The following is a 20,902-nucleotide window of genomic DNA, read 5'->3' on the forward strand; positions in this document are numbered from 1 at the left end:
ATGACATTGTTGTAGTTTATATTGACTGTTGGCTTATGCAATGACACTTAGCCGGCCACCTCTCTCCTTCCTTCATGTTAGAAACCTATCCCCAGCCGGCAACCTACCTCCGCTTATTTGGGAAGATTTGCGTACATAACACTCAATTCTTATGTATTTTTTATATTTACATACATACCACTTAATTCTTATTTATCCAGCAAAACACAACCAAGTAGATTTACATACATAACACTCAACTCTTACATATGTATGTGCATACCACTCATTCCTTAGCCTTTACATACCTAACTCATCAAATTGGTTTATCGGCCAAGCACCTCACTTTTCAGCCGGCCATCTCACAAGTAGAGAAGAAAATGATCACAAGCCTTTGAACGACCATCTACTTCCGCCCAGTCGTCAACTACTCGCAGGTCATCTCAGAAGAAGAAAGATTAACAAAAATTAAGGCTCCGCGAACTCAAGTTCTGATGACTGCTCAATGCTTGGGGAACTCAAAAGAAGAAATATCTACATATTCAATACACTTTTATATTTACATGGCAACTCTTCAGCTTTTACATATTTATATGCATGTGTTGCCCAATCCGTTTTCCCAGCAAAATGCCGACCAACGGACTGCTCCAAGCCTCTAACCACTTCTGTCCGACCATCCACCTCCACTCGACCATTTTAAATCAGGAAAGATATACATACATACCACTCAATCCTTATATATTGATACATATACATACACATATATATAGATGCCAAACTTAGATTTTGGAACAAAATTTGAATCAGATTGTCAAATGAAATTTTTATAAAAACTATAAGCAAATGCAGTAATCGCATTTTATGCACAAAAACTTAACTATATTCATAGAGGTCTTTAGCCCCCATGCAGGCTATTGTTTTCCGATGCACATTGTTATTTTCTTCGAGGCTCCCTTTGTGAGACTAATATCCTGTATCTCTATGTGAAAGTTCAAAGTGTAAATAGAGAGAGGTTGAGCTCTTACATGCCAGTAACCACTTACAATTGGGAACTCGAGTCAGGGTAGAAAAACAAAAAACAACTCCAAAAGCGTCCTCTCGGTCTGAAATAGAAGAAAGAACTGACAATGACATCAAGATCGTTTGATCGGTAATGATAGCCGATGGAATGTATTAACACCCGATAATGACAAGCTTCGCGAGGAGGGACAAAACAATCGTCCTGCCTCTAAATCATAAAGGAAGCACCTGACAGCAACAAGCTCTGTGAAGGGTGTTTAACGATTGCTAGAGACAAATGGGACATATTGGTTGTTGGCAAGGACAAGCTCCGTGAGCGGTGCGTAAACGATTACAATGTACCCAAATCATAAAATTAACACCCGATAACGACATGCTCGCAATGGGTGCTTAAATGATCATTATGCGCCCAAATTATAAAATTAATACACGGTAACGTCAAGCTCCACGAGGGGTGTACAATTCAAAGACTTCTTTCAGGGGCGACTAACTCTAAGACTCCCCTCTGGGACGAGCAAATATATTACTCTCTTGTGGGGCAAGCAATTAAAAGACCCACCTTTGGGGCGAGTAACACTTATAATTTTCCTCCGACTGCCGACCTTTCCTCCGACGGTCGTCTTTTTCTCTGACGGCAGACTTTTCCTCCGACCGGCCAGTGAAACTCGACAACTATCTTCCAACAAGAAAATGCTAGAATCATAGAATGAGTAGATGACGACAAAGCATGAGTACCAAGCATGAAAAGCTCTTAGAGGGAGTATCATTAGCAAATTATGCATTGAATGCTTGTTTGATTTATAAATTTCATTGTCCTTACTGTAGTTGTCACTATCAAGGAGCAAAAAGATTTGGAAACTTATTATGTATACTAAAAAATTGTCTGCATGGATCTTGAGGCAATCTAGTAATTGGCCACCTCACTTTAGTCGGTCGGTCAAGCTATCTCACTCAACCACCTCACTTTAGTCAGCCAACCAAGCCCTTTTTCTCGACCACGTCATTTTAGTCAACTGACCACCTCTCTCCTTCGACAGTTTGGATAATCACGGTAAATCAATCATCATCTTCAGAAAATTCACATATAAGCCACTTAATTTCTTATTTATTAATTGTCATCAGGACCGAGACAAAGAAACATAGACATGAAAGTGCATCGATCTCGAGACGATCCAACGATCGAAATAAAAAGAACTAAAATGTCCTTTACTTTTCTCTTCAAAGCATAACCAAATATATAATTTTTGTACTTTTTTCTCCTATCTTCTATGAATTATAGGGCTTCATGATATAAAGGGGGGGCTTTTGGGTGGTTCTCTCATTTATAACATCTAATTTTATGGAATAAAATAGGTCAGCGAGTCAAGGAACACCCCTTTTTCCCCCGAACGGGTGAAGTCCCCCTCTTATCTCTCTCTCTCTCTCATTTCTCTCTCGCTCTCAATCTGCTCCCCTTGGACCCATCAGACAAATTTAGATTTAATAATACCACATAAATTGCATATTCATATATCTAACCCACAAACTTTCATAATTATATTTATAATATTTTGGAAAAATGTATTTAATGTTTTAAGAAATAGTCTTTAGTATCATTTTTGATGTAATGGTAAATACTTGAGTGTTATGTTAAAATTTATGGGTTCGATATAAAAATACATAATAATTGTATGGCATGCATCTAAATGCCCCTTAAATGTAACAAAATCTACCCGATGCCGACCATCAAACGGGAGCAATTGTTTATAACACGCCACGTGTACGAATGTGCTGACGTGTGACGCAGTGGCAGTCGCAATAATTAATAAATTTTTTTTCTTAGAGAATTTTTCTCTCTCCGCCACCGACAAATTCTAATTATTTTGATGTGACGCTCGACGTGGGGCCCAATGCCGAATAGGTTATTGTTTTATTGTGGAAAAACTTTGTCTCATGATGCAGGTGCTCTTTAATATAATAAAATAAAAGGGTATTTGCACGCATGCCCTCCAATTCTTATACATTTATATTCTCCTATCTAAGTTGTATTTTCTTACAAAAATAATATAAATATTTTACTTTTTCCATGCATAGAAAGGTAGAATTTATGATATGTAAAAATCAAAATTTAAATATTAGATATGTAAATATATAAGAATTGAGTGATATACATGTAAATTTTTTCAAAATAAAAAATAATAATAATACTTAATTTCAGTCAGATTTTTTTAAAAAATAATTATATTTAAAATAAAATTTTAGCACTCCAATAACAAAAAATAGTTGCCTTTACTCATAGCAACTACTTTAAGGATATATTTTTTTTTATTTATCATCTTTCAATACAATTAACTATTGTAACAATACACGAAGGTCTCGTTTGGGGCTATTTATTTGGTGAGGTGGCGTTTTGAAAATGCATCTTATCTATTTGGGTAAACTGTATTTTGTCAGCTTATGCGTTTTCAAAATACTGAAAACTGTGTTTTCACACCGGCTTGTTGGCTGTGGTTTGACTTTTCGAAAAAAAAAAATTTGTAATAGTCACCACACCTAGCTTATCAACAGATTATCTTTAATCAGCTTATCAACAAATTATTCAATAAGCTATAACTGCCCCAAACAGTAGTTAAGTGTATTTATTCATTTAATAAAAAAAATATATATATGAATATGCAAGTGAAGTTGACTCATTTCAGATTTATTCACATTGAATTTGGCTTAAATAAAATTTCCCAATATTTCCATTCATGAATAATGATAATTCATATTTAATTTTTATATAATTAGACTGAATTTAAACAATTTTATAAATATATAAAGTCTTCAATTTACATACATACCACCCAATTGCCATGTATTTGCATATCTAACAACTAACACTTTAATGTTTACTTTTATACCATCCAAGTCTTGCATAAATATAGTGACAAGTATGAAAAAAATTGAAGTTCGAGCATTAGACATATAATTACATAAGAATTGTGTGACATCTGTGTAAATTTTCTGAAAAAAGATAATTCTTGTTTGATATTCTAATTTTGAAATTTATACTCGATCATAAAAAAATTAAAAAAAAAATTAAATCAATTGATGCATCAGTGTCGATTATATCGCATATTAAAATTAACATATTTTTCAATTATTCAAGATTAAATTACACATAAATCTTTATGTATCTTAAGGCAAAATGCATGGTGTGGCGCTAGAATGGCCTTGGGCCCATGATAGCCTCATAGTTGACAAATGGATCACTTAAGACATTATTGTTTATCTTACATGTTCGATTTTCTCTAAGAAATAATTTTAGCTGATACGAAAGTAATGCTTGAAATGAATTAATTAAATAAGATATTCTAATTATAATGATCTAATTTGTATTTAAATCTATATATCGATTAAAGTCAATATATTATTTAAAATAATAATATTAATATATTTTTTTAACTATTTAATGTTAAGTTAAGTCTTAATCCCATGTGCTTAACGGAAGATGCATGATGTTGACAGTTGAAAGGGCATGATAGGCCCAAAGTTGACTAAAGAAGCACTCGTTGATCGACTTTTATGGTATTTTGTTATTGTTCATCTCATATGATTAATTTTCTCTTAAAAATTACTATAGTTGATTCACAAGTTAAACTCATGAAGCTTCCAACTCCGGCCTCTACAATCTTCATATGATATATATGTTCATCTAGCTCGCAACTTTTGCCTCTGTGGCATACAAACATTATCACAGCGTATGTTGTTCCAAACTCCGACCTATGTGGTCTACAAACATTATTGCAGCTTGTGTCGATCTTTGTTCTCTACGGACGTTATCACGGCTCATACAGTTTCCAACTTTGACATATATGGCTTATAAATATTATCGTATTTATGCATCTCCCAACTCAGACCTCTGCGGCTTATGGATGTTATTATTGCTCACCGTTACGGCCTGTTTGACAAACTACCATATACACGGTCCACAAATCATGCAACACCTAACTCCGGTCTCTGCAGCTTATAGGAATTATTTTAGCACACCAATTACGATATACGTGACCAATTACAGCCTACACATCCCACCGCATTTCTAGCTTCCTAGTATAGCCTCTGTGGCTAACTGACACCCCTGAAACAAACATCTATGACTCACATGACCAAGTAATACTACGACTTTCAACTATGATCTCTATGACAAAATGATGTTACAATTATAGTTAACAACATCCCGACAACATAATATCTCAATAACAATCGACTACAACCTTTGCTATCAATTACGACTATTATTAATGAAATACAATTATATATTAACTTTGTAATTTTATCTTCTATAACTTAGGAAAGGAGTGGGCCTATGCACCCATCATTACTTGTAGTTTATTTCAACACGATCAAGCCCCATGATTTTTTCACCTTTTCAAGGATTTCCACATAAAAAATTCTAGTGTATCTAATTGTCACTTTAATTACCTGAGTGCAAGGGATTTTTGTGCAACACTAAAATGCAAAATAACGACTATAACACTGTTAATATTTTGTGCACATCAGTTTGTCAATGTTTGTGTAAAGTAAAGTGTCGCTCAATACAGTTTTTAATTTTGGGATGATGAGACCCTAATTTATTTTTTAATGATGAAAATCATCCAATTCACACAAGAACTAATTTTTTTATCTCTTAAAGATAATTTCTTTGCACTCTTCAATGTGGTGTGCAACATTCACTACAATCTTAAAAAGTCGTTCATGTTAACTTATGGAGCACGGTTGTGGGGAGAATAGCTTTTTCACAGCTCATTCAACCATCAATTCTATGAAAATACATCCAGGTTGGGGGAAATCTTCAATGTAGTCTTGAAAGGTCATTCCACAGTGTCTTAGGCACAACTGTGGTAGGGCAGTCAACTCATTCAAAAAAAAAGTCTTTGATAATTGTTTTCAAAATGGGGGGAAATCTTCATCGTAAAGAGTGCTTCCTCAGCGCCCCTCACCACACTTGAGTTCCTCTTCAACTTGTTTAGAAAATTGATTTTTTTCAAGATTCAATAAATGGGATGCTTTACATGCTCGTGCAAAGTATAGCTCAGCTGGGGTATAACAAATTCAAAAGTAGCAGCTACCTAGTAGTCGAACATCACTCTTGAGTATGGTTATAACCATATTATCAAGAAAAGGTATGATTAATTGTGATATACTCCTCAATCTCAAGAAACAAATAATATTTCTGACACCTCATTCTAGTCTTTATCAGTCCATGAGGGACTTAATTTTGACATCTTCCATCAAAAGCCACGATCTTCAAACAGAAGCTTTGACGAACAATCTTAGATAGGTTAAACAATTTTGGCAGATTCTCATCGACTTCTTTCGTTACAGGCTACAGTCATCAAGCATACGTGCTTTGAATAATAAACTTGGAGAGGTAAAGAATTCGTATTGGCAGATAAGGTCTCCACCGATACCCCTGAAATTTGAGTTCATGAGGCAACACTCGATGTGAAGATATTATACTCCCATTGATGGTAGTTCTAAATATATTATAGTGCTCATATGTTTTATTGCCATAAGAAGGGCCATGTACGATGTTATTACATAGATCAAATAATATGTTTTGGATGTCTTATTTACTTGAGAATGATGATATTGAAGAAGTTTTTTATGTGACACTTTTATATTCAAAAGTTGATTTAGCCAGATGTGAAGATACTATAATTTTGTTGCTTATTTTACACTTAGTTATACACTGCTTTGGGAGCTGCTGGCCATTAGCAAGTGGAGATCACTTTATCTTGGATGACTTTGCTCTCTTATTATCTTTTTTCATCTAAGATAAAATAATCATCGGTATGTGTTCAATTGATGAGACTTTTCATCTCAGGTTTCATTATGATTTTGTTACTTGTTTTAGACTTAGCTACCTTCTCCTTTGGGAGTTGTTGGCATTTAGCAAGTGGACGCTTAGTTTTTCTTGGATGACTTTGCTCTCTGTTATACTGTACCCAGGATTTCTGTTATCGAGAGTATTCTTGGGTATCTATAAGATGTAATGAACCAAAAGAACATGTTACTTTGGGAGTTGTTCTTGACCACAAAACAAAATACAAAGTTTTGGTTCTCTGGTGCTTGCTTACGTAAGATTCTCTCTTCATGGATAAATGTTTCAAAATATTTCAATATGATCTCGTTTTGATAGCATATATGCTTAATCTATCGCACGAAGTTTACCTTACATAAGTTATCCACTTTTTTTTTTATTTGTTTGTCAAGATATCATCTTATGTTCTCATTTTTTCGATCCTTCATTTTCTTCGCATCCTTTATATGATTCAATAAAGAGAGTTATATAGAAAAGAAAATCATGCGACGACAAATAAACAAGCTGACCACTCCGAGGTTTAAAAATAACCAAAAACAACATTATCTATTTGTATTAATCTCACGCAAATATCAATATGATTAAGTACAAATTTTGATATATTTTGGATGAGAAAACTTTCAAAATCAAATGCAAAATCATTTGAGCTCCGATTTTAACAAGTTTATAGTCAAACTAAATATTTCAATAATATGAACCCGACGACACCAAAAATAATTTCATACACATTCAATGAACTCAAATCAAACACTTGAAATATAATTTAACAAGTTAACATAATAATTTGAATGTCTAATGATCTTTAAATTTGACATACACATAGTTAAATCAAGTCTTTCATTGAGATGAATCTAACCATTTTATGGTCACTCAATTTCAAAAATTGTAAACTAAATGCTAAAAAAAATATTCTATAATTGAAAAAAAATTAATATGAACTATTAGATATAGTATTTTAAGATTTTATATAAAATTATAAAAATATCACTCCATAATAAAATTATAAATAGGCTCACTTTCTTCACACGAAAAGGAAGAAAAACATAATTAAATATAAATTTGTGAGTGAGTTAGAAGCCAACAACCATTCATAATTATTATCAATCGCCACCCAAACCTATCGTACCCTAAATATTATCACAGTACTATTATTATTTGATTAATATATCTAGATTATCATTGCCTAATAGTTATCACTTAAACATCTTTTTCATTTAAGAGATCCTATCATAACAATAGAAGAACAAAGATGTATTGTAAAATTTTTTCTATGACTGATGAGAAGAGTGAAATTCTGTAACTTCAATTAAATAATAGATTATTTTGACTTAGACCATTTAAAATTTTTTTCTTTTTGAATTTTTTTACAAAAAAATTTATTAATATTTTATTAATTTTATTTGCTTGTTTGCCATATAGTTTTAATAAATTAATACTTAATTTTTATGATAATTTTTTCATGCAACCCGTGATTTTATTCTTCCTAATTTTTTGTGAAACTAGATACAAATGAAAAAAAAAAAGGGAATAATTACATAAAAATCACCTAAAATATTGCTATTTACAAGACAATCACCAATATGATTTTTCTAACTACCGAATTGCTGCATTGATGTATGTCATGATGAAATCATTGACAACTTGATAAAATGAAAAATATAGGTTCGGGTTTTATCATGAATTTTGATATTTTAGTGAAAATTTTAAAAATTGGTGAATGGGGGATTGATTTGTAAATAACAAAATTAGGGGTACTCTTTAGTCTTTATGTAATTGCCCCTAAAAAAAATGGTTATGGTAAATAAAATAGAACAAAAAAATAATCAAAGCACTGAATAAAAGGACTGAAATTCACCATAAATAATATATAGGTCGTGGTTTGCGGCCTCTCTTCATGTGACTGACGTAACGGCTGATTGGGCCGAATTGAGAACTTTTATGTCGTATCTGGTAGAAACGTAATTAAAGAATTGTATGTCGCAGCTTTAATACCTTTACACGCCAAGTGCGAAAAAGAGATGCTTAACGTGTGGCAATGCAAATAAAAGGAAAAGTTGAAAAAATGCAAGAGGAATCCGCGCTGAGACTGGCTTTTTTTTTCTAAAAACCCCCTATGAAAAGGACAAATGTCAAATGCAATTAATTGCTTAAAATTTAATGTAGGCGATGCATGTAAGCTGTCGCCATGATGAAATATGCGTTTTTGTGTGTATTTTATGTTAGAAAAGGATGGGTGAAGTTAATGTCTCAACTAAAACGTGGTGTGAAAGTTGTCTATTTTCAGTTAAATAATAATATCATTCAATTTAAATGTATCATTTTATATGTTTTTCCAGCTTTGATTTTTTTTAAAAACAAGCTAAAATCGACAAAATTAAGGCCAGTAATAGAATTTATAAATGCTTAGATCAGATTGTTAATAATTGAATACAAAGATGAAAAGAATTGGTTGTTGTTAAATCCAAATCTTTTAAGAGGGACACGCTTGAGGAATAGAGCATGAAAGAGAAGAAAAGAGTAGAGATATGACATTAATAAACGGTAAAATTACCTAATTTTTATTCATGAAATAAAGCCCTCTTTATAAGAATGAAGGTTGTAAGATGACATTATGCACCTCTAGTACAAATGGGTGTAGTTGGGAGTATTTTGGCCAGTATATCGATATATAGCCGGGAGTAGGAAATGGCATCCAGACCGATTGTGATATGGGCAATTATGTGTGGGGAGCGTGAGATGGTCATGACTCGTGCAGCTATGACTGGAGAGATGAGCTGGAGGTGCAGGTTGTCACTTTGAGATTAGATGGACTCATATCAAACACCCCGCTTGGTTGAGGAATCCTGGTAGATTCATCCGCGCGAGGTTAGTGTCGGCAACCCATTAAGAGGGATAGTCAAGTTCCATCACAATGGTTTATTTTTCTCTTGACAAGACACTAAGTGGGTAAATGCAGGACCTCGAATTGCCTTTAGTCATTCTTGTTCCCCCACATCATCTTCTCTGTTGGCCGTTGGATTTCTTTGAGACTCGTGTTGACACATTTTCTGATATACAGTTGTGAATAGTGTAAATAGAAGTAATTCAATGTCATTTATAAATTTAAGATTTTAATGTTATATATGATATTTTTCTTTTTTTTTATAGAAATTTCATCATTTTTTATTTACATAATCAATTTAAAAGATAATATGATGAGTCCAATTTTGAAAAAAAAAAAAAAAAGCTTTTTAGTGCCTCATAAGTAGGGCTTTGAATTTAGCTCGAAGATCATTAATAACCTGAAAATTGATTTGAATTTTGGCTAGAATCGAGAACGGATCGAAATAAATGAACCGAGCTACGAGTTAAAATGTCAAATCCAATTGTTTTCTAGCCGATTTCATGCCGGCCCTTGCTCAGATCGAAATTGAATTGTTAACAGTCTAGTGATGTCAGGCATGTGAATTCAGCTCAAAGATTATTAATTGCTCGAAAAGTTATTCAAATTAGCTCGGATTGAGATATGATCGAAATAAATAAACCGAATTACGAGCCAAAATTTTAAATTAATTTTTTTAGCCAACTTTGAGCCGAAGCCAACCCCAACTCGGCTCAAAATTAGAACCACAGGTACTGCCCATAGTTTCAATTTGAAAAAAAAAATGTGATGTATTTTTACAAGATAGAATACCACTAGTATTTGGCAAAACAAAATTGTTTTTTGCAGTGACATTCATAAGAATATCGAAATGCCAAAATGGCAACTTCAAACTTTCCCAAAGAATAACCGCAATGCAATTAGGATCTTTGCTGTTGATTAAAATAATGAGGTCTTCAACGAGTGCTCAGTTCAGATCAACGGGAATGACAGGGAAGCAGAGATTACTCATAAGAAAATCGAGATTCTCCCGCCACGTTCCCGCTTGCCTCGACCCAAATTCCCCGCCGGAACAATGCAATTTACTGCCAACAGTGGCGGCTTGTGCAATGTCGTCAGCAGCGACAACCAGAGCAACAGAATCCAGATCTTGCTGCAGAAAGAAGCTTCCTTTTCATTCTCACTTCCCTCTCCTTTCTTCGCTTTCCTCGCGCTCAATTGCCATCACAAAAATTCCATGGTGTCTTTTTTTCTCCTCCTCTGATCGCCGCCACGGCGGCCGGCGACGGTGGAAGCCGGAGAATTCTCCACGAGCCACTGTACCCCATTCAATGGACTCCTCCGCCTCCACCTTCCGACTACCCTGACCCTATAACTGAGGCACCTAAGCCGCCGTTCCCCCTTTCTGCAGGACGTCACTCAAACTCTGGTGCGACCAAACTCGCCATCGGGGTTTCCGTCTCCGTCTTCGCGGCGGCGATTCTATCTCTGTTTGCGTACTTTCGCTACCGCCGGCGAGCTAAAAATCAGCCGGATTCGCGAAAGCTCATTGAAGATTCTGGCCGCTCTGCAGCTCCCGACCGCCCGATCGCCGCCGCGGACTTCCTATATCTTGGGACGATGGAGCCCAGCGTTCCTGCCGCACCACGATTAAGTGCCGAGTCAAACCGGTCTTCGTATCGTAAGCTCAGCTCGGAGTTTGAGCGGGTTGTGGAGATGCGTATTCCAAGCCCTGAACTTCAGCCCCTTCCGCCGCTTCGTCGCCATTATCCACCGGCAGTTCCCCCGGCAGTGGCGGCGGCGGCTGCGACGTTAGCGGTGGCAGCTTCCTCCGATGACGAAACATATTTTACGCCAAAGCGCTCTGCAACTTCGAGAAACAGTGAGAGCACCGGGAGTCCGAGATCTCGCCGGAATCAATCCTCTTCCATCGCCGAAAAAGAGGTTCCTCGGTCCCGGAGATCTTCTCCAAAGATGCAGTTATCAGATCACACGGCTTCGGATGTCAAACTCGAGAATTCGCCCAACTCTCATTCTCCGCCGCCGCACCCTCCGACAAATCATCCTCCTGTTCCTCCGCCACCTCCGCCGCCACCCCCGAAGATGGAGAAAAATACTAAACTGCCACAGCCATGGAACCAGCCTCAGAGTTTTAGCAGAGTAATCAAAGAATTGAACGAAATATCTCATTCGCCATTGCCTTCATCAAGACGTCAGCTTTTGAGGCCCTTGCCCCCGGAGGATGCCGCCCGTGCTGACGTGCAGCGCTCCATTAATGCTCGGCCGGTCAGCGGCAGCTCCACTTCGAAGCCCGTTGATGAGGAAGAAGGCGATTTAGATAGCGAGGCAAAGCCTAAGCTGAAGCCCTTGCATTGGGACAAAGTCCGGGCGACCTCTGATCGAGCAATGGTTTGGGACCAGCTGAAATCTGATTCATTCCAGTACGTTACTTAAGCTTCCCCTGTTTTTTTTTCCTTAAGAGTAATTTAGACAGACACCTGATGTGCATAATTTCCTCTGTCTATTTATTGTCAGTTTGAATGAAGATAGGATTGAGGCTTTGTTTGTGAATAATTCGACTGCTCCTCCTCCAAGAGAACAGAGCAGGAGAACAGTCCTTCCGCCGTTGAAGCAAGAGGAGAGAGTGCTAGATGCAAAGAAATCGCAGAACATTGCCATACTTCTGCGAGCATTGAATGTGACGAGAGAGGAAGTATCAGAAGCACTGTTGGAAGGTAAGTATTTTTGTTGAGTGATTTGCTGCTATCTGTATGGCTTACTTTACTACCATATTCCTCCAAAAAAAAATAAGATGCAGAGGCACCATTAAAGTTCTTTTCATATGAAAACTTGCTGATTTATGATGTTTTGATTCACAAGATTTAAGCTTACAGTGGATGATAGTATTTGATTTGCTGCATTGGGTTAAAATATATGACTAGTGATTTGCAAGATGCCCTTTTGAATTATAGATTATATTTTTGGAGAAAGGAATTTATTAGGAATTCCATCAACTGTCTTGACTCACAAGGACAGCTTTTTGAATTAATCATTCAAGATAGCTCCATGCAGCCTTGTTTTGTCTACATGTAACCCAATATTTTTGTACATCACTTGTGATCATGAGATTATTCTCTGAAACTTTTTTAAATAACTTTATTTTTATCATGCTTACATGTTGGCCATGCAATCATGCACCATTAGATATCCTTTTGGGAATTGTTCGCTGACTTTTTGTCTTTTTATCTAAATTTTCTAACAGATATCTTTGCTTGTTTTAAATGAGTTTTTCTTTTTTTTTATTCTTGAATATGTAACATATTGGTTGAAAATGAAATGGAAAATCCCAAGGCCACTCAAACTATCTGAACAAAAACAATTATTTGTTTTTTTTACCGATGTGAAACTGAGGTAATATTAAAAAGAAACTCAAGTAAATCAAATATATTCTTATGTGCCTATGTTAGAATTTTGAAAAAGAGTACAAAAAATGCAAAAGTGAATCCTTTTTATGTTGGGAATGTCCTTGTACTCAACCCCTTTGGAACATCTATAGCAAATGGAATGACCTAATACATATGTTGTATACATGAAAGCAGGCATAATTGATCAAATTATTACATTAATGAAGAAGAGTATTGTATATCAAAAAGTGGCAGCATGAATCGCAGAGACATCTCACGGACTGCAAGAAGGGTGAAGTGGCCTTGTAGACCCTACCATGGACAACTTGGGAATTTCTGTGTAACTGGACATATCTTTATATCATAGGAGCTGTGTGTCTCAAATAGAAGGGAAAAATCACCTCTAAATGATTTAGCTGATCAGATCCAGTTGGACGAGACCACTACCAACTAACTCTGACAGAACGGAAAAGAGCAATGGTCCCCGAAGCCCCAAGGGCAGAGACACGGGCTTCCGACGAATAGCCGACAGACCTAGCGACCATTCGGCAGCGCAACCTCTCAGCTCCATGGTCGTCCGGCCAAAAGGCCAGTCGGTCATATTTCGTAGACCCACAGGCCGAATTCATGTATGGACCAAAGTACACCCGACTTACCTATGTACCGTAGGGGTACAATATGTAATAATAGACCCCAACCATTTCATGAATAAATGTTACGTAGTTTTAATGTTCAATGTTGCACAATTACTCTCTCTCTCCTTTCGATCTCCGACACTCTATTCTTTAGTCGTTTCTTTTGGAAAAATTTGGATTCAACAAGTATGCTCACGGGAAATACTCAAAGTTCAAAAATAAATGGCTTAAAGGACATGTTAAAGGTGGGGGCGGGTGGAAGATGCAGGCCATAAATAATATGAAATATTCTTATTCCTTTTTGAATATGCTAAACGACCATAGATTGAAGAATTCATTTGAACAACTTTAAATCTTTGCCTTCCGTGTTCCTGTGATTTGCCTTTTGTTCTTAGACTTTAATATTCTAAACTGGTTTGATGAGCAGCATTGGAAGTGATGGTGCTGGTAGAGGAAAATTGAGCATGGCATATTTGATGGATTTGAGTTTTGTTTCTAGAGAATGTAGATTAAAGATTATTTGTATACAGAGATATTTCGCGAGCCTCTTTCAAGTGGGAAGCCGCAATCTATGCATATGGCTTTTGGGAGATCTTGGACTATTAAGTCACATGATAGTCTTGATTTAGTCTCACAATTTTTGGCTTAGTTAAAAAAAAAAATCTTAAGCCTATTAAAAAATTGCAATCCAAAAACCATTATTTCCAAATAAAAAATCAATCTATGCTTGAATAAATAGAATTAATTCAACCAAATATACCCGGTTTGATATGATCTTTAGTTTGAATCAATTAATGTACACCCTTGCACGCATTGGTGCACAAGAATAGCAAAAGTTGTTGATGTGATAGTTCAAGGATGATCTAGAGCAATAGTCAATTCGAGGGAAGGCTTATTAGCAACAGTGGGGTGCCAAGAAGTTTTCTAAAAAGTAGCTTTGAATGCCAGTTGGGAGTTGGGAAGTAAATGGACTAATTGAGTAGGAATAAAAACGAAAGTGAGTGAGCTAATCGGCTAGCAAGGAGTCAAGTCTTTGGTGAAGGTCAATCGAAGGGTGTTTGATGCTTTGGGTTGATCCATTCGTTGTAAACAAATGGCCTGGATGGGCTAGGAAAATAGAGATGGGCAACATGGTGGTTGACAAATTAGGATGGGTGGACCGGAAGAACCATTTGGCTTCATACGAGTGGCTAGGATAGATAGGTAGACCATGAATGGTTTTGAGTCTGGTGTCCCTTCTGTAAGTTAAGAGGTGTTCAGTTGGCCTTGGAGATTAATGAAATTTGTTTGATGTTGCTATGATTTGTTCCCTTGATATATGGACAATTAGATTTAAGCACGGAAAATTTAGTATTACTCTTTCCTCTTCATTTCAAGCTTTAAAAATAGAAATTCAAAATGAAGAATACATACATTTTTCACTCTCAATTTCATCTTGAATAGAACCTATCTAGAAACTCCATGCACCTGCTAAAAGAAAAGCAATGGAGTCCAATCATAGAGGCAGAACGAAACTTAAATTGATGCAAGAGAAAAGAAGAGGGTGAAGGCCTTCGATAACATCGCTCTCCAATGGAAAGGGAGAAGGATCCTATTGGAACTAGTAGAGCAGCGGTCATGATCGAGGTAGAGCAAAATAGTAGCTTGAAGTCGACAATAGTTTGATTGATGTTTGGACACATATTAAAAGCCATGACTTCTGAAAACTTTGATGTGGTGGAAAATGTTTTGGTTTTTGTGATCCGATGGGTATACATGTTGAAATTGACAAATTTTAAGAGATTTAATGATTCTTATATTGATTTCACTGTGTATATAAATGATATGCTTAGGGCAGCAGCTAGCATATAGGAAGTGATTAAATTAAAGCATGAATTATAATAGTGTGTAACTGAAGAATTTAAGAGCTATAAAACTAATTCATGAGATGAAGATTGCTCATAATAAGAGAGCCATTATATTGATGTGACGCAAGCAAGTTACACTCAAATGGCCTTAAATAGATTAGGATTCAAAATGCAAAAATTATTAATAATTCTCTGCAAGACATTTTATCAGTTATTGGAGACAGACGAACATAGATGCATGTCATAATCTCATGTGCCTTAATAGTTGGTTGTCTTATATTTTGTATGATTTATTCTGACTTTGACATAACATATATAGTGGGAGTTATAAGTAGGTACACGACAAATCTACTAAAGCCACATGTGAGTTTGTTAAATAAATCTTTTGATATTTGAGAGAACATGATGCAAGGCATTTTTTGAAACATGATAAAACAGTTATGCAAGCGCTATCTACAATAGTGATGTTAATAGTAGGAGTATACCATGGTACATTGTACACTGGATAGAACTACTTTGAGTTAGGTGTCTCAACTTCAAAGGATTATGCCTTTTTGACTGTTTAATTTGAAGATTAACAAATGGCTCATAGTGGTTTAAATACTAAAGATGAGTTAATTTTGTATGATAACTTCATTTGATATGACTTGAAAATAGAATCAAGAGTTGGAATAAACACCTAGAATTTGAAACAAGTTGATCAAATGCAAGTGGAAGACCATAGTTCTAAGTCTTAAAGATAATAAGGATGAGTTAAAAAAAAAATAGTCAAAAACGAGAGGGATATGAATCCAATAATTTAGAGAAGAGCACACAGCATGATTAGTATAGAATAGACAATAGTGAAGGTTAGATTATTCATGTTCGATGTATGCTATAACTTAGGTAGGCTCACTTTGCTTTAAATTAATATATTTCGTAAGTTGTAGGGCTTTTCAAGTCCGTTGTTAATCTCAGGGCTCAAACTTGGACAGACGGTGGAAACTATCAAGCTGGAGTACAGTAGGGGCGGAGGGAATTTCTGGTGGAGTTGTGAAATGCAACCAATAATCGTGAAAATATGAAGTCAAAGAATTCTGTCTTTTTTTTTCCAATTAATGATGGCTGGATCCAATCTCCTGGTCCTTGTGGAAAGGAAAAAGAAATTCACGTTCTTCCTTTCGGGAAAGGAGGATTCGGAAAATCCTATTGATTGCTACTTTCTTCAGACTTATGACATGAAAAAAAGCTACTGGAGTGCGAGAGTCAGAGTCGAAAAGAGGATTCCTCACTTCTTTATCTCATTCAAAACTGTGCACGAGACTTTAACCTCGCACGGTTCTTAAGTGATAAAAGAAAGAAGAATTGCTCGAACCTACTACATCGAGTTTTGGAGACCCGCGTTATGCCGAGCTTGATCTTGGAGTATAATGGAGATTAAAATTTTATTATTTTGCCTTATGGGGTTGTTTGTTTGTGAAGTATTTGGAATTCCGAAGCATGCAATGTAAAATGAAATTATGTATTTGTAATACCGTGCTAGTATTTGGTTATTCATTAAAAAATAATAATAATAATAATAATAAACACATTAGGAGTTTCTTTTTTGTATTTGATTACTTGCATAGTATTTCAAATACTTGAGTCAGGTAGCAATGGCCATTTATAACAGCAGGTAGTGGGCGGATAGCAGCGGCCGGTAGCAGGGCTGCGAAGCAACCAGAGGCACCGAGCCAAGCAACATTTTCAATGCATTTGTATCACCCCAATCGGCTTTGGATTGATATAGGTCATCAATCTGGCCAATGTTCTGTTGTTTTGCTCAGACACTCTTAAATCTGTAGATAGACATAATTTTTGTATTAACATTGAACGCTCTTAAACTTATATTTCGTCAAATGCCACTATTATTAGTATTCCAAAGTTGTTCGATTTTGAGCAAACTATCTATATAAAGACCAGTTTATGCTATATATTTACAATTCTCAAACTTTAGCCTATGTTATTCCATGTAAATTTCTCCAATTCTGAAATGTTTTACATTGTTTTTGTAGGAAATACTGAAGGCCTAGGGGCCGAGCTTTTTGAAACCTTAGTCAAGATGGCTCCCACCAAGGAAGAAGAGCTAAAGCTTAGGGACTACATTGGTGATGTATCAAAACTAGGACCTGCAGAGCGGTTTTTAAAGGGTGTTCTTGACATACCATTTGCTTTCAAAAGAGTTGATGCGATGCTTTACAAATCCAATTTTGAAACAGAAGTAAACTATCTGAGGACATCTTTCGGAACTCTTGAGGTAAAAGTGCATGAAATCCATTCTCACAATCAACATGTTATAATCTAAATTAAAACTTTTCATAGAAAACCTTAAGGTGAGCACTGAAAATTCTACCTGCATTTGTGCCTTTATATTGATAAATGATTTGTTCCTTTTATTTGTCCAGGCTGCGTGTGAGGATCTAAGAAGTAGTAGGCTGTTTTTTAAGCTGCTTGAAGCTGTTCTCAGAACTGGAAACCGTATGAATGTTGGCACTAACCATGGTGAGGCCAAAGCTTTCAAGCTTGACGCCCTGTTGAAGTTGGCAGATGTTAAAGGGACTGATGGGAAGACTACTGTCCTGCACTTCGTCGTACAGGAGATCATTCGCTCTGAGGGATCAGCTTCTGAAGCTTCAATAGAAAATCAACCCAGCAAAAACATGGAAGAGGACTTCAAGAAGAAGGGCCTGCAAGTCATTGCAGGCCTAAGCAATGAGCTTGGTAATGTCAAGAAGGCTGCTGGAATGGACACAGATGTACTCAATAGTTACCTGTCTAAGCTAGAGCTGGGGCTTCAAAAGATAAGATCAGTGTTACAGCTCGGCGCGTCGTGTGAACAAGGTCAAATGTTTTTTGAGAGCATGAGGACCTTTCTACAAAATGGTGAACATGAGATTGGTCTGGTTAAGTCTGAGGAGAAGAGGGCACTGCTTAGAGTGAAAGAGGTGACTGAATACTTCCATGGGGATGCAGCGAAGGAAGAAGCTCATCCGTTGAGAATATTCATGGTGGTGAGGGACTTCCTAGCAGTTCTTGATCATGTTTGCAAGGATGTAAAAAGATTGCATGAGAACACAGTGATGGGTTCTGCAAAAGCTTTCCGCTTACCCGCGAGTTCATCACTGCCTGTCCTCCATAGATATGTGCCAAATCCACCAGCGAATTCGGATGACGACAGTTAGTCACCACAAAGTAGTATTGAATCCCAATTAATTTAAAGCCAGTAGATTCAGAATTTGAGTCATGTAAATTCCACCATAGCTGAGCTTTTGTGTATTAATGCATGAAGTCATGGGGAATGTGGGAATTCGTAGAGCTAATTAACAGTACTTGGAGTGCATCTCTGTACAGTATAGTTGTGTGAAGGAAGAGCATTCAGCATTCAGCATTCAGCATGGCATAAACTGATCTCTTCTTGGAAGGTAATAAATCTATTATACATATTTTGCATTCTTTTGTTCAATATTTATTATATTGTACTAAAGAGAACCAGAAGACAGAACCACCAATTGTTTTGGTCGAATTCAATAGTTCAGTGGTGCTGAGCAAAAGTAATTTATACTTGTATATTTTCTTTTTGACAGTTGTTTAAGATATTATCATATTTTAGCTAATAATACTTATCAGGAGATCTGAAACATCATAATGAAGAGTATCCCATGAACTCAAAATAAAGAGCTAGATAAAATTGACCTTTTTTCAATTTGACAAATTGTTGAAACTGACTTGACCTTATTCAATGAAAAGCCAAAAACACACAGATATGATCAGAAATCATTAAATGTTTGATAAAACACTCTTGTGAAGCTTGATATCAAAGCTTTTTTTTTGTGCGTTTTCGTTTCCATGGGACTACTCCAACTCAAAGGCGGAAGCCGGAAAGCTATCAGAGAGGCCAGTGCCTGTCTTGAAGGTGAGTTTTTCGGATGTGGGGGTCTCGAAATAGACTTCCACAACCCTCCACAGAGAGCCATAGCAAGAGCTCCTTCGTCTTAACACCAGTCATCTTCTTCAACTTATACTTCTCAACAAAGGCAGTAACTTCCGGAGCATAAGACACGGCTCTCTTGATCTGCTTGAACACGTGATCCTTCTTCTTCTGAATCAGCCAGATGAAGCCGGAAGCACGGTTATAGCCGAATTCCTCGATATCTTCAAGGGGAAACAGACCCTTTGGAAGGCAGAGCTCCTCCAGCAATTTGATGGAGTTTTCCTTGCAGATGGCATCGCCTTGGAAGATCTCAGCACCCTCGCGGTGGCTGGCGATGATCGACTGAGATGCCATTTTATGCTGGAAGAGAAGAAAGCTTCAAGCTTCAATGTTGGTTGATGTTAGAAGCTGGAGGCCTGTGAGCTCTTGTGGTGAGATGATGGTGAAGGAAGGAGTATATATAGACGGAGGGATTGGAATGCTTCAACCTAGAAGGAGGTGGAGTTTCAATGGACTTATAGGGGGAGGAGAAAGGTTGATTTTTGATTTGGTCAACCTACAACACTAGCCGTTGATGGTTGAAATGAACGGTCATATAAGGTTGCCAGCATATGACGCTAGGTCAACACTGAGTTTTGTTCTTATGAAGCACTAAGGTATAAATACTTTATTATCATACAGCTTTGGCATACAACAATAAGACATTATAATTCATCTTAAAATAATTTGAATATTATTTAATAATATAAAAAAGTAATTTTTGTTTAATTATTATAATTTTTCTCTTAAATATGATTATGATTGATGAGGTATGCCTAGCTTTAGCTTAAGAGCAAGGAGGTCGCATCCAAATGGACAATGCAAATACTAAATGGGATCATTTACATACATACCCCGCAATTTCTGTTTAGTTACATATGTAACTGCTAATCTTTCATATTTACAAAAATAACACTCAAGTCTTTAATCACATTAAAAAATCCAAGCATTGCAAACTTTCTAAAAGCAAAATACACATGTTTATACATAAGTTTATGACATTAAAGTGTATCAAATATAAAGATGAAATTTTAGGTCAGGGATATGTAAATTCATAGGAATTATGTGGTATGTATGTAAATTTCCCTGTTAAATAATTATTCGAGTAATGGAGAGGGTTGCTCTTAAAACGCAGCCTTTCGATTCAATTTTTTATTGGGGCGATTACATACTTAGCACTAAAAACATTGCTAATTATAAATCTAACACTCTTTTTCATCTTGTTGAGAATTGAAATTTATGTAAGGTCCTATTGGTAAAAAGGGGATACTGAAGTAGTTTAGGGATTCATTTGTAAAGCATTGTAATATCCTATTTAAGCCCA

At 36.1% G+C, this 20,902-nt stretch overlaps 1 protein-coding gene and 1 pseudogene across 1 annotated transcript; one reads left to right on the forward strand and one right to left on the reverse strand.

The window, feature by feature from the left end:
* Positions 1-10,618: 10,618 nt before the first annotated feature.
* On the forward strand, positions 10,619-19,137 carry LOC110027222 (formin-like protein 8). The gene is made up of 5 exons (XM_020728558.1): positions 10,619-10,741; positions 10,824-12,145; positions 12,240-12,439; positions 17,624-17,865; positions 18,014-19,137. Exons 1-5 carry the CDS (start codon positions 10,619-10,621, stop codon positions 18,788-18,790), a joined length of 2,664 nt encoding a protein of 887 aa, XP_020584217.1. The 3' UTR covers positions 18,791-19,137.
* A 173-nt stretch (positions 19,138-19,310) lies between these two features.
* LOC110027212 lies at positions 19,311-20,136 on the reverse strand (annotated as a pseudogene).
* Between the last annotated feature and the right edge of the window lie 766 nt (positions 20,137-20,902).

This window comes from Phalaenopsis equestris, unplaced genomic scaffold (genome assembly GCF_001263595.1).
Source record: "Phalaenopsis equestris unplaced genomic scaffold, ASM126359v1 Scaffold000421, whole genome shotgun sequence".
In the NCBI taxonomy this organism is placed as follows: Eukaryota; Viridiplantae; Streptophyta; class Magnoliopsida; order Asparagales; family Orchidaceae; genus Phalaenopsis; species Phalaenopsis equestris.